The sequence below is a fragment of the Rhinatrema bivittatum genome, chromosome 2 (genome assembly GCF_901001135.1).
Source record: "Rhinatrema bivittatum chromosome 2, aRhiBiv1.1, whole genome shotgun sequence".
NCBI lineage: Eukaryota > Metazoa > Chordata > Amphibia > Gymnophiona > Rhinatrematidae > Rhinatrema > Rhinatrema bivittatum.
In genome coordinates this window covers 288,290,032-288,305,049 of record NC_042616.1, presented here as the reverse complement: position 1 = coordinate 288,305,049, position 15,018 = coordinate 288,290,032, and the positions used below count along the sequence as shown (strand labels likewise).

The window sequence follows — 15,018 nt, the reverse complement described above, 5'->3', positions numbered from 1 at the left end:
GTACCCCAGGAATGGGAGTGACTCGCACTCGAACATGCACTTTTCGAGTTTGGCGTAAAGATGATTATCTTTCAAGACTTGCAACAGTTGTTTGACATGCTGTCGGTGAGACTCCAGATCTTTAGAGTAGATCAGAACATCGTCCAGATACACTATGACATAAGAATTCAACATGTCCCTCAGTACCTCGTTCATGAGGTTCTGGAAGACTGCCGGAGCATTACACAGCCCGAAGGGCATTACCAGGTATTCATAATGCCCGTCTCTGGTGTTAAAGGCAGTCTTCCATTCGTCTCCCGGGCGGATGCGGACTAAATTATAAGCCCCACGTAGGTCGAGCTTCGTAAAGAGTTTGGCTCCCTGTAGTCTGTCCAGGAGCTCAGGGATCAATGGAAGTGGGTAGTGATCTCGCTTGATGATGGCATTTAACCCACGGTAGTCAATACATGGTCTAAGTGTCCCGTCTTTCTTCCCCACAAAGAAAAACCCTGCTCCAGCAGGCGACCGAGAAGGGCAGATGAAGCCCTTAGCAAGGTTCTCCGTGATATATTCTGACATGGCACGAGTCTCTGGTAGGGATAGCGGATACACCCTGCCCCGAGGGGGCGTGGTTCCAGGTAGCAAGTCTATCGCGCAGTCAAAGGGTCGGTGCCGTGGAAGAATCTCTGCTTTTTTCTTCGAGAACACTTCCGCGAATTCTTTGTACTGTTCGGGAGGTAGTATCGAAGTGGTTAGCATAGATATCCTGGTGGTCTGGGTGTCTTGATGCAATGGAAAAGGCAGAAGGGGCTCCATTGTGCAAGTTGAAGGGTGTCCCACTTAATTACTGGAGAATGTAACTGCAACCAGGGCAAGCCCAGCACCACTGGATGTACTGCTTTCTCCAACACCAAGAAGGAGATTTCTTCCGAATGTAGGACTCCCGTCTGGAGCCACAGAGGGGCATGGTGGCTTCAGAGAAGCTTCCAGGGAGCATAGTTCCTCGAATAGATGTGACCTGTAGCGGGGGGCGCCGTGGTACGGTGGACAATTGTAGTTGTTGTACCAAGTCTGCTACGATGAAATTTCCCTCCTCTTCGGAATCTATGAAGGCCAAGGTGTGGAAATACCCTCCGGGGTATTCTATTGTCACAGGGACTGTACATTGAGGAGCAGAACCAGCGCAGCCTAGGAGTAGCTCCTCCATACCACCTAGGCTCTGGCGTTTTCCGGCCGTTCTTTCCTCTGCTCTAAGAAGTGGCCTTTACCACCACAGTACAAGCATAAACCCAGTGTGCGACGACTCCTCCTCTCCTCAGCTGTCAGCGGCGTACGACCTATCTGCATAGGCTCTTCTGAGGAGGGAACCGCAGGGGCCGCTCTCGAGGTGGCAGACGGAGTCAAGGGCCTGGAGAATGCTGGAGCTAACGGTATAGGGCAGCGTGGCGGACGCCCCTCTTTAGCCCGCTGTTGAAGCCGCTGGTCAATCCGGCCAGCCATGTCGATAAGATCATTGAGGTAATCTGGGATGTCTCTGGCGGCCAATTCATCTTTGATACGGCCCGCCAATCCTTCTAGAAAGACTCCCAGCAAGCAGTCGTCGCACCAACCCACCTCCATGGCGAGGGTGCGAAATTCGATGGCGTAGTCGGCCAAGGGTCGAGATCCTTGCCTCAACTGTAGCAGCTCTGACGTGGCCGTGGACAGGCTTGCGGGTTCGTTAAAGACTTGCCGGAAATTAAGGACAAACTGCTGGAGGTCATTCAGTAAGGGATCCTGGCGTTCCCACATCGGCGAAGCCCAATCCAAGGCCTTTCCATCCAGCAGTGAAAAGATGTAGGCTATTTTCATCAAGTCGGATGTGAACTGGGCTGGAACCAAGGACAACCGGACGTAACATTGGTTTAAGAACCCTCGGCACATCTTGACGTCGCCCGCATAGCGTGTCTGAGCTGGGAGCTGAGTTGGTGCCACTATATTCATGGTAGGAGCTGGGGGTGGCACTGGAGGCGGTTCCGGTGGGGCCGCATCCAGCCGGTTGGCCAGGCGCTCGACGGTGGCCGCCAGGACGTCGAGGCAGTGTTGCTGTTGCTGCAGACGTTGAGCCATCTCGGGGATGGCTTGCAAGCCAGGCATGTCCGCTGGGTCCATGGCCTTGCAAACTGTTGTGGTAGTGGGTTGGGGTGGACCCTTGGGCCGGCCTGATGGGACTGGGGGTTCCGTCGTGGACAGGCCGGGAGGCGGAACCAAGCTGAAGCACCGAAGACCACTTCACCCTGGAAGTCCTAGATCCCCTCCAGGAGGAGCCCATCGGGATCTGGACCGCTGGGACTTAGGAGATCACGGCAGACGGGAGGAAGCAGTGAAGCTTTCACCCTGGAAGTCCTAGATCCCCCAAGGAGGAGCCCGTAGGGATCTGGACCGCTGGGACTTAGGAGACAACGAGCGAAGAGACGAGAAGGAAGTCCGAGAGTCGCGGCAGGCAAGACAGGTCAGAAGCGAGCTGGAGTCAAGAACTAGGAAGTCACAGAAGCGAGGGACATCCGGAGCTGGAGCCGGGACAGTAACACCGGGAGGATCAGAGGACAGCAGGAACAGCGAGGTCAGCAGGAACAGCAGGCAACTAGACACTCCGAAGAGGAACCTCGTTGCAAGGCATCGTATGGGAGTCAGATGCCGGCTTAAGTACTGTGCCGGCGTCTGTCGTCATCCAGGGGGCGGTCCAGCACTTCCGGGTGCTGGACCTTTAAATACTCTGCCCTCGTGCGCGTAGCCGCGTGGGGGCGGAGCCAGCGTCAGGCCTCTGCAACGTCTCCCTCGTGGAGACGCCGCAGCCATGCGTCCTAGAAGGCCTGAAACGCGGCGATTCCGGCCGCGGCCCGGAGCAGGGGTAAGTGGGCACAGACCCGATCGCGAGGGAGGCGATCGGGGCCGAAACAGTAGGTGTGCCTGGGTCTTGAAAAGGTTGGGAAATACTGATCTTTTGTACAAGTAGAGAAAGATCAATATATGTTAATATATTGCTGAATTTGTCTTTTAGCCTCTATCACATATACACACACACATGCAGTCTTACCACCTTCCATCATCTGCTTTTTTCCTTTCAAATTCCCTTACTTATGCTCTCTCGTATTCCACAGCTCCTCTTCCACTGCCAATTCCCCTCTGCTTTTACCTTTTCAACCAGCAGAGGTTCAGAAGCTTTACTGGCTCTGGCAACATGGCTCTCTTTTTCAGCTGGGAGTGGGCGTGATCTTCTAGCTTTATATAAGAATTTGTATAGCAATCGCTGCTGTACAAGAATTTGTGTAGTAAATCTTCAATCTAAGAAAATGATTACATTTTTCTTCGAACCATTTTGTCTGTCATTTTCTTTTCTTCCTCCTCCTCCTGTTCTTTTTCCATCTGTTTTTGTGGCCTTTTCCGTCATATTTCTTCAAACACTTGACTTTTACTATTTTCTCTCCTTTTTCCTCTGTCCTTCCCAAACTCTTTCCTGTTTTCCTTTTAACAGCTCCATTCTTTTCCTTCTCTTCAACCTTCTCATCCTTTTTCTCTTCATCACTCCAATCATCATTTTCACGTAGATAAGCAGCTGAATTAGCCATGCTATCTGGGTACGTCTTCCATGTCACTAGGTGGCGAAGCTCTCAAGTCTAGTAAAGTCTTTCAGCTAGCTGCTCCCTCTCGTATCTTCCCACGTTTGCCTGAGGCTCCTCAGTCCGTTTTTTTCCGCGCGGCTGTTCGCACGCAGAGCTCTTTTCTCTGAGAATATTTCTGTGAGGCAAAAAAAAAACAGTCATCCAGCCTCAGGAGGATCAATCCAGTAAGATGCCTCGACCAGGATTCCAATTTTGTGCCTGCGGCAAGATAATGTCAGTCACTGATGGCCACATTTCATGTTATTTATGCCTGGGTCCAAATCATGACAAGGCAAACTGTGAGGACTGCGGACGCATGTCCCCGAGGGCACAGGGTCAGTGTGCTGCCAAATTTCAACAGTTTCAAGCAGGAGCATTGGGCTCTTATACCCCTTCGGAGGCCTCCATAACATCCTCCCCAGGCCCAAAGAGGAAAAAGAAGTCTCCTTCTCTGAGAAGGGCTTCTTCAGTAGACACCCCGCCCCCGGTCAGAAGACATGCTTTTGCTGGCCCGCCAAAAATCGGCGCACAGCACAGGGGATGCATCGGTAGCATTGCGGCTGCATGCTACATTGACGCTGTCGGCGCACCAAAGCTCAATGCACCGACTCTAAACTGAAGCATAGACTCTTCTTCGGAAAGACGACGCATCGACTCATCGACACAAAGATAGCAGTGCGTCGCATTCACGTTCGGCCGACGCAATCGACTCGCACCGACACAGATCTCGTCCCACCGACGCAACCGAAGCCCAAGAAACACTCCACTGGTCACAAGAGACCTAGAGTGGTATCACCTCTCCTAGTCATTGACTCAGACCCAGATATCTCTCCTCCCTGACTGTCAGACAGCGCATCATCGTCACCAGGTGCACTATCGGGCTTTTCTTCAGCCTCCATCGGTCCTCTCGCTCCTGCTTATCCAGAGCCAGTATCTCCACCGGTGGTCCAATCTCCGTGAAAGGTTCCACACACTAAACGCACGCAGGCAGATGCACTTAGGGCTGCCCTTCCACCTGTGGTGGACCCACCTCTTATCCCAACTACCTCTGGACTAGCTAACCAGGCTATGTCCCAGATCACTTCAATACTAACTCAATTCCTACATTCAGTGGAGCAGTCACACCTACCACCTCGACACTCTCCAGCCATATTACCAACTGATTCAGAAGACTCCGCAGTGCCTGGTCTAGCACTAAAGGACTTGCCGAGGAGACCTTCCTCACCAATTGAGGATATTTTAGAGATGGATTCTTCATCAGATTTATCGACTGGCTATCCGTCCGACCCAGCCGAGGTCCCGCCTGAACCCGCCTCTCCATCTGAAGACCTCACTTATTCCCAGTTTCTAGAAAAAGTAGGTAAGAAGCTTAATGTGGAGATGAGGAGAATCCCGGATCCACGACAGGAGATGTTAGGGATTTAAAAAATCTTTGATACTCCAAATGAGCCGGTAGCACTACCACAACATTCGGTATTGACTGCGCTGATGGAGAAGGCATGGGATACCCCACTATCTATTCCTCCAACATCATTAAAGATAGATCTAAAATATCGCATGAAGGACCTCCCCCCTTCCATTCGATGGTTCAGCTCCCACATAATTCAATAGTGGTTGAGTTGGCGATGCAGAAGGCTAGGAAGTCACGACTTCACTCAAACACACCGCCAACCAGAGATAATAAATCTATGACTTCACTAAAAAGTCATTTCAATCTGGTATGCTAAACGCTTGGATACAGAACCATCAATTCTATATAGCGCAATATCTCTTCGAAAACTTGCAGATGCTGAAACCACATTTGCAACAGGGAACCCAGGAGGCCGGTTCACCTGCAGAATACCACAACCTAGAGGAAGGTTTACGACACCTCCTTCGGACTATTTACGAGGGGTTTGATATCTTCTCCAAAACCTCTGCTAACGCCATAGCAGCTAGACACCTAGCATGGCTGCATTCCAGTGTCATCAGGGACGACATACATGATAAATTGGCGAACCTTCCCTGTCGTCCATATAATTTATTTGGGGATAAATTTACTGATACAGTAACGAAACTCAAGGAACAGAAAACAGCAGTTCTTTCACTTACATCCCCTCACCAACCATCCACATCTAGGCGTCACTATTCTTCTTCTACTATAATTCTACTATAATGCTAGAGTTATTCTCCTGAGGTTGGCTTCAAGCCCCTTCTCTCTGTTATATCTCTCTACTTTGATTATCTGTCTCTTCATTTCCAATTCCAAGTTATTCACCCTTGTTATAATGTAATTTTTACCTTCTGCTCCCAATCTGTCTCCTCTTTTGAGGTTTGACTAGTTACTGTTAATGTACTATCGTTCTATGTAAACCGAGTTGATTTGATCTGTATCAAGAAAATCGGTATATAAAATCCCTAAATAAATAAATAAATAAATACTACATTCAGAAGAACCAACTTCAGAGTCTATAAACCTTATTTGTATTACAAACCTCCAACCTACCAGCCTTCTAGGCAACAGTCTTATCAGCACCAGACATCACGCCAACGTCCCAGGGCCCCTCGTCAGCCATGTCAACAGGCTGACCCTCAACCTGCACAGACCCAACTGGGTTTTTAGGAATACTGATGCCACAGATGCCGACACATCTAGTAGGGGGAAGGTTGTCCAATTTCCTTCCAGCCTGGAACCACATCACTTCCGATCGATGGGTCCTGACAATAATAGAACAAGGTTACTCTCTCCATTTCGCATCCCTCCCGCACATAGTTCCTCAAAAACAGCAAACAGAGCACCGAGGACCTCTCCTACGGGAACTCAAGATGCTCCTCCAGAACAAGTGCATTCAGAAATTGCCTTACCCGCATTTTCATCAAGGATTCTACTCACAGTACTTCCTTATCCTCAAGAAGTCAGGGGGATTGTGTCCCATCTTGGACCTACTCTCATTCAACAAACACCTTCACAGGGAGAAGTTCAAAATAACTTCTCTCAAGTCCATTCTTCTGTTCCTTCGACCCAATGATTGGATTGTTCGCTGGTCTTGAAGGATGCATATGCTCACATACCAATGCATCCCAACTTCTGGTGTTACCTCTGTTTCCAGACATACAACCAACACTTCCAGTACAAAGTTCTCCCATTTGGCCTCTCCTCTGCCCCCAGAGTCTTCACCAAATGTCTGGCATTAGCGGTGGCACACCTCCGTCGACAGGGGGTGCAAATATTTCCTTATCTGGACGATTGGCTTATAGTTGCACCCAATCAGACTCTCTTACGGGACAATCTACTTTGAACTATTTCTTGCCTAGACAATATAGGTCTCCTAATCAACTACGAAAAGTCAAATCTGGAGCCAACACAAAACTTACAATTCATCGGAGCCTGCATTGACACTATTCAAGACAAGGCATTCCTACCACACCCATGAGCAGTAGCTCTCTCCACATTATCTTCAGTTCTTCTTCACAGTACGACTGTTCCAGCCTGCCAAATCCTAACAGTTCTTGGGCACATGGCAGCATCCATCTACATAGTCCCACATACGCGACTATGCATGCGTCGCTTACAATGGGGTCTGAAGAATCAATGGACCCAATTTCTCCATCCGTTGTCGACTGTTCTCTCCTTAACCAGCAGCATGAAGAAAGACCTGCAATGGTGGCTACTCCCATCGACGCTACTAGTGGGTTCACCTCTACGACCCCCTCGGCATCAGATAATACTCACCACAGACTCCTCTCCCAAGGGATGGGGAGCCCACTTGGACCATCTACAAATCCAAGGACTATGGTCCACATACGAATGCACACTACACATAAATCTTCTAGAACTCAGAGTGGTCAGAAACGCCCTTCGAGCCTTCGAAAGATCCCTACAAAGAAAAATAGTGATGATTTACACAGACAACCAAGTTACAATGTTCTACATAAACAAGGAAGGAGGGTTCGTTTCTTGGAACCTCTGCAGGGAAGCAGTCCAGATACTGGAATGGGCTCACCACAAATCCATCTCTCTCCAAGCAACTTGTTTGCCCAGAATCAGCAATTCCAGAGCAGACAAACTCAGCAGAGCATTTCACTCCCACGAACGGGAACTACATCAAGTGGTTGCACAGCACATATTCTCCATTTGGGGCCTCCCTTCCATCAACCTCTTCGTGACTGAATGCAACAGGAAAGTGGAGAACATTTGCTCGGTTTACCCGAGCCCACTCAGACTAGCTCCAGACGCTTTCCTTATAAGCTGGTCTCACAATCTGCTGTATGCGTTCCCTCCAATACCACTCATCTCTTGCACGATCCAGAGAAGCATCGATGACCAGGTGGATCTGATTCTAATCGCGCCAGCATGGCCAAGACAACCATGGTACAGCTGTCAGTACACAACCCAATTCCCCTGGGCAACAGCCTTCAGCTTCTTACCCAGGACAACAGATCACTGCTTCATCCTCTTCACTCCTCCCTACACCTCATGGCATGGAGATTGAAAGGCTTTTGTACCGGAACTTAAACATTCCTCCCTCTCTTCAAGACATACTAGTGTCCTCAAGAAAACCATCGACCAGACTCAACTATCAAAGAAAGTGGTCACGCTACGCTTCCTTGTGCTCAACGGCAGGCGTGGACCCGCTTACCTGCCCACCGGAACACCTTCTCACCTACCTCCATCTTTACAGCGAAGGCCTCGCCATGGCCTCACTCCGGGTATACTTGAGTGCTATAGCAGCTTACCATACTTCCCTAAACGGAGAACCCATATCATGTCACTCTCTCGTATCTAGATTCATGAAAGGAGTATTACACTTACGTCCACCAATAAAGAAACCACCAGTGCCGTGGGATATTAACATAATCCTAGAACAACTGATGCTACCACCATTCGAACCATTAGATACTTGTCACCTACGTTACCTTTCAAGGAAAGTACTCTTCCTGACAGCCCTCACATCAGCAAGACGAGTTAGTGAGCTTCAAGCCTTAGTTCACTACCCTCCTTATCTACAATTTCACCATGACAAAGTGATATTACTCACTCACCCTGATTTTCTACCAAAGGTGATTTCTAGTTTTCATATTAACCAAGCCATCACCTTACCCACCTGCCATCCAAAACCTCATGCAAATGACAATGAGAGGAAACTCCATACTCTAGACTGTAAGCGTGCACTTGCATACTACAAAAAGCGCACCCATTCACCCAACAGACCCTCACATCTCTTCCTTTCTTTCAACCCGAACGCTCCAGGCCATCCAGTGACAAAAAGAACTTTATCTTCCTGGATATCCAACTGTATACAATTCTGCTATCAAAAGCGTTCAGAACAGCTATCTGCAACTCCAAAAGCACATCAAGTTCATGTGATGGCCGCATTGGTCGCCCACCTCCATGAAGTGCCTCTCATAGACATCTGTAAAGGGGCAACGTGGTCATCTCTGCATACTTTCACATCCCATTACTGCTTGGACAAACAAGCTGTGGATGATGCACTCATGGGGCGGACTATACTACAGAAGAGCACACGTTCTACACATAAAACACTTTCATAAGAACTGTTCAACTATAATTCACATATTGAGCACAACACTAAACAGACTACACTCATATCAATCTGCTCAATACGACAGCTGGGGGCTCCCAGACAGCATGGCTAATTCAGCTGCTTATCTACGTGAAAAAAGCAAGTTTGCTTACCGTAAATGGTGTTTTCCGTAGATAACAGATGAATTAGCCATGCTGACCCGCCCGCCTCCCTGGTCAGTTCCGACATGGCATGCTCCCTTGCTTTGATACGGACTGAGGAGCCTCAGGCAAACTCGGGAAGATACAAGAGGGAGCACCTAGCTGAAAGACTTTACTAGAGACTTAGAGAGGTCCGCCACCTAGTGGCATGGAAGACATACCCAGACAGCATGGCTAATTCATCTGCTATCTACGGAAAACACCATTTACGGTAAGCAAACTTGCTTTTCTTGTTTCCAGAGCTTTCTTTTAGAAGAAGGAACATTCCCTTTAAGCATGCATGGCAGTTCTTGCTCTTGTGCTGTCAATCGGCGTGCCTCAGTTCTGCCATTAAGCTAATAAGCTCAACTCCAGAAGGAAAAGAGGAAGAGGGTATGTTTGATTTATGATTCCTGTCTCTTCAGATAATACCTGTTAAAGTTAAACAACATTTCTATGAAGACCAGGTGAATAACTATTTATGCCGTCATAGCTGCAAATAGCACTGATTTTAATTTTCAGTAGACAGTGTGTTGCTACCAATCTGACAGTTTGTTGTACTACGCAGTAGATCTGTCTTCTAACAGGGCAAGAATGTGTAAATTTACTGTAATGCAATGAATAGCAAGATTTGAAAATGACTTACTTTTACCTCTACATTTGTTTATTTGTAGTTAAGGAAAGTCATCCTCTTCGGAAATTTCCCTCTGACAAAATTTTTGAAGCTATTTCCTCCATGTTTCCAGACAAGGGTACGGCAGAGGAACTGAAAGAAAAGTAGGATATATTTTTTTTTAACTTTTACTTTTTTAATGAGGATTAGCAATACAATAAAATGGAAGTCAGATCAGAATATACACTAACAATACAGGAGGCAGTCTTGTGAAAGAACATATATAGAATTATGTGACTATCACAGCAATATGGCCACTGAGCCAGTGGATAGTTATGCTGCCAGAATCCCCACCCTCCCAAATCTGATGGAAGCAGGATAAAAAATTGACAAGAGAAAATATCATCTTCAGCTTTAATTTCCAGAATTTAAAATGCCCAGTAAAAGGTGATCATTTTAAGTGTTTAGTTTTTTTGTTCTTTTTCATTTAATTTCTTGAACAGTTTAGACGGCTTGGAGCTCCCAATTTCAGATACAGTGAAGAATCTTAGGGTAGTTTCTAATGCAACGCTTTCCTTTATACTGCATAATACTATGTTAGAAAAAAAGAAAAATGTTGTTTTCATCTGAAGAAACTGCACCTTATTAGGCTTTTTATGGGCAGGATAATTTTCCCACAATTGTTCATTCCACTACAACTTTCAGATTGGACTAAAGTAATATTCTTTACTTGGATTTTCTAAGAAGTTAGAAGACTGCAAATGGTCCAAAATTCAGCAGCTAGATTGTTGATTGGATGTAGATTTAGGTGCAGTATTTTTCCATATTTGGACCTTCATTGTCTGCCCATTGCTGCTCAAGTGAAATTTAAATCCACTACCCTTTTATTATTTTATTTAAAAACTTTTCCATACCAACATTCATTTGCACATCACATCTGTTTACATATAGGCCGATACAGTAAAGTTTGCGGGAGAGCGGGCGAGCGCCCGCACAGGCCAGTGTCCTATGCGCGCGATGCAGTAAATAAAAATATTTAAATTAGGGCCCGCGGTAAAAAGAGGCGCTAGGGACACTAGCGCATCCCTAGCGCCTCTTTTTGTACAGGAGCGGCGGCTGTCAGCGGGTTTGACAGCCGATGCTCAATTTTGCCAGCGTCTGTTCTCGAGCTCGCTGACAGCCACGGGTTTGGAAACCAGACGCAGGCAAAATTGAGCGTCCGGTTTTCAACCTGCGAGCCGCGGGCTGATTTTACTTTTTTTTTTTTTTTTTAAATTTTTAACTTTTTTTTAACTTTTGGGACCTCTGACTTAATATCGCCATGATATTGAGTCGGAGGGTGCACAGAAAAACAGCGCCGGCAGAAATTAACGCCTACCTTTGGATAGGCGCTACTTTCTTAAAGTAAAATGTGCGGCTTGGCTACACATTTTACTTACTGTATCGTGCGGGAATGACTAATAGGGCCATCAACATGCAGTTGCATATTGCGGGCGCAATTAGTCTCGGGGGGGGGGGGGGGGGGGGGGGGGTTGGACGCGCGTTTTCGACACGCTATTACCCCTTACTGAATAAGGGGTAAAGCTAGCGTGTCAAAAACGCGTGTCCAAATGCGGATTAACTGTATCGGCCTGATAGAATGGGTATAAAATAATATTGGAAAAGTTACATGGAACAGGGAGTTAAAGGAACCTTGGTTGTATAAGGGAGCAAGTAAAGCGAGGTCTGGAAGACTATAACAAGGTTATTAAGACTTTACAGGGCATGGGCCCTTTTACAAAATGGAGATCTTTGTTCCTTTAAGATTTATTTTATACTGAGACCCTTTATGTTTACCCAGTAAGGCCTCCTTTACCTTATAATCCTAGAACTGACAGGCAGGTGGCAGCTTAACTCAGCTAGAACTTAATAGGTTAACTTTCTTGTATCCCACAGAATGAGACTTGGAATGTATACTTCCCTAGTTTCTAAAGGTTGTATGATGTTGCAACATTCTGTATTGCTACTGGTCAGGAAGCTGGGGCCTTAAGCTGTCATTGATTATACAATACCAGCCCTAGGGTGACTCAGCCCAGAATTTGCCAGAAAATCTGTCTTGGCTGGAAGTACAGACAGATCATCTGTCTTGGCTGGAAGTTCATTCACCCAAACTGCCTCACCACCTCTTAAACCCTTACCGTTACATGGCTAAAACACCAACTTGCTTTTGCTATAACACCTAACCAACAAGGTATAAATGACACTCAACATGATAGTGTTAAATGTTTACAATCAAACACTTAATTGCAACCTTATTCAATGTTACTGTATATACGTACAATGTTACAAAGTTTTTGAGAAAAGACTGTTAGGAATAATATTACAATATATAGTTATTATTACCTCGCTTATAAGTTAACAATATAGAGACCAGACTGTTAAATTACTGTATATATTTACAATGTTTAGATAATACTGTTAGAAATAATATGTCAATATAAAGTTACTATTACCTCGTTTAAAATGTTACAATTTAGAGACCATACTGTTAAATTAATAATGTTACAATGTAAAGATAATATGACCCATTGTCATACTGTCATACAAGTTGCCATGTAAACCGATGTGATACCCACGGCTGAATGTCGGTATAGAAAAGCAATAAATAAATAAATAAAGATCACATCTGTGTTGACACCCTACTCCAACTCGTGAGCACAGCCCTTTCCTGATCTCTCAGGCATTAAGTACAGTGAAATTTGTCTAGTTAGTCTTTACTATATTATTTTTACCTATTTACAAGTTAAATCTTTTTTTCTGTTCACTGTTCATGCTTTTTGTTAATAAACTCTTCAGTTTGTTAGCTCTGTTTGTCCTGGACTAATTTATGATACCAGTATTTGATCTGTGAGTGCATTTCTAGGAACTGCGATTCTTGGTTTGTATAGGGTCTGTGCCTCTAGAAACAACTAGGGAATAGTTTGCAGGCGAGGTACTTGCCCAGAGGCAATCAGGAACCCAGCTGGCAGGTGATAGGTTGCCAGTGTTGGGGTAGATGCAGGAAGACTTGAGCAGTGCTTTTCGGGATCCTCTAGGTGCCCACAGGGTTACCTTGAGTGGGTATTAGGGTAGCACTAATGTGTTAAGTAATAGGCCCAGAGTATGTGAAGGGCAAATTAGGGAAATATTTGTGAACTTGCTTTCTTTGTTCTGAACATGAAGAACTTTTATGTATCCCTTCTATCCAAATTGCTAGGTTGTCTTGGACCAGGGACCAGTCGTTCTCTTGTGCAGTCCAATAGTTGTGGAATGCTTAGCCTTGGGGAAATGCATCCAGGTTGCAGGAAGTTAAGAATCTGTTAATGAAATATTTGTTTTAAAAAACTTTTTTGGGGGGTGGGTTCAGATAATTATCTGTAATCATAACTTGATCCAGGCCAATATTATGATCTGATTATTTTAAAGAATAGACTATCATTAGGTCTGGTTTGTTTTTATTTGTTTTCTGTATGCTTTTGACTGTTTTAATTGTTTTATATGTCTGTTTTTATTTATATAATTGTTTGATATTTGGCCATCACCCGTTTGTATGACTGAGATGGGGCCTCCTTGCCCTTAGTGCTTTTATAGCTTGGATGAGGCTGCCCTTCCCTTAAGGTAACTGGAATAGAGTGGCAGCTAAAATCCTAAACACATTGCTGGGCAAACTGGATGGACCATTTTGTTCTTTATTTACTATGTTACTATGTCTAATTGTAATTCTTTAAGGTTATGCTCAGTTATAAGTTGTTTTTTTAAAATGACAGTGTAAGAATGCATGAATAAATCCATCTTCATATTCTGTCAGTCTCTAGAGAACCAGTCTTTCATTGGAGATGGCCTTGGCTGACTTTTCTGTTTTCCAGCAGTAATTTCTGAGTAAAATATATTTAAACCCCAGCAAATATTAGAGGAAATTAAGCCCAGTGTAACAAGCCTTGGATTATCCGGGTCCTTCAAGTTTTTAACATGCTGAATTGCAGTTAGTACTACTTTACTGAAGTCTTTAATTTGGAGAAAGGAAAACAGAATATGAGAGACATTTCCTTTTTGTTATCAATCTGCTAGACCAGTCCAGATGTGTGGATTTATGCTATCCTGCTAACAGATGGAGATAGAGAACCCATACCCTTTTTGATGATGACATCACTGACTAACAGACTCTTAGGCTGCACCACTCCTTTATAGTCTGTATTCTTTATCTCCAGCAGATGATGGACTTGTTCTGGACTGTGCAGCAGGATTCTTTTGGCTCTCTGGTCTTTGGGCCTGGTCCCTGGTAGAGCACATTCCCAGGGCTTCAGCTTGTGGGTTGCTCCCCTCCAGTAGAGCAGCGTTTCGGTTTGTAGAGCAACAATTTTTATATTTGTTCCCCTAAAGGATCAAAACTTTATTCTGGCTCCCAGGGTTCCCTTGTTAAGCTGGGTCCAGTAGTTAGCTCAACCAGGTCTCAACCAGAGCCTAGGAGCTAACAGGGTTGGCTTCCAGAATCCTATGGGGCCTGGTTGATCAGAAAAGTGGTCTGGTGGGCTCAAGAGAAATTCCTTATGTAGGCTTCTCTCATGGGGTTGGGGCAGCTGCCCTCCCCCTACTCTGCCTGTTGTCTCATGTCTTTTGGGACTGATTTTTTTTTTTTTGTTTGTTTTTTAAGAGGATTCAGGGTCGAGGGCCGCCGCCATTTTCTGAGAGGGCAGAGTGGGGCTGACCTTGTGTGGAGATTGGAAGCCCCTGTGTTTTCAATGTGATGGATTCTTCCTGGCAGCCTGCATTGTGGGGTTTTCTCTGAACAAACTGGCTCAGGCTTAAGACTGCCTCTCCTGCACTCGTATGGGGAAAGTCACAGTGCAAGGGGAGTAAACGGCTCCCTCTACTGCAGGATGGCTACTATTTTTAATTTTCTATGTAACCTCTCTGCAGTCTCCCCAGTCTTTATTCTTTCTCAGCTAGGGTACCCAGATCTTCAGAGGCAGACTTCTGTGGGCGATGGGGCTCAAGAGCCTCCTTGAAACCCTCCCCTGGGGATTTTGTTTCCCCAGTTGCATTTTTTTTTTAATATACTAGGA

The 15,018-nt window shown here is 45.8% G+C and overlaps 1 protein-coding gene across 15 annotated transcripts in view; it reads left to right on the top strand.

Annotated features, from left to right (window-relative positions):
* EZH2 (enhancer of zeste 2 polycomb repressive complex 2 subunit) overlaps positions 1–15,018 on the top strand; it is a 425,637-nt gene that overhangs the window by 175,530 nt on the left and 235,089 nt on the right. For all 15 annotated transcript variants that reach the window (XM_029589584.1, XM_029589586.1, XM_029589588.1 and 12 more), the window contains one exon: positions 9,999–10,101. In XM_029589584.1, the coding sequence (XP_029445444.1) occupies positions 9,999–10,101 (103 nt within the window). The remainder of the gene's footprint in view (positions 1–9,998; positions 10,102–15,018) is intronic.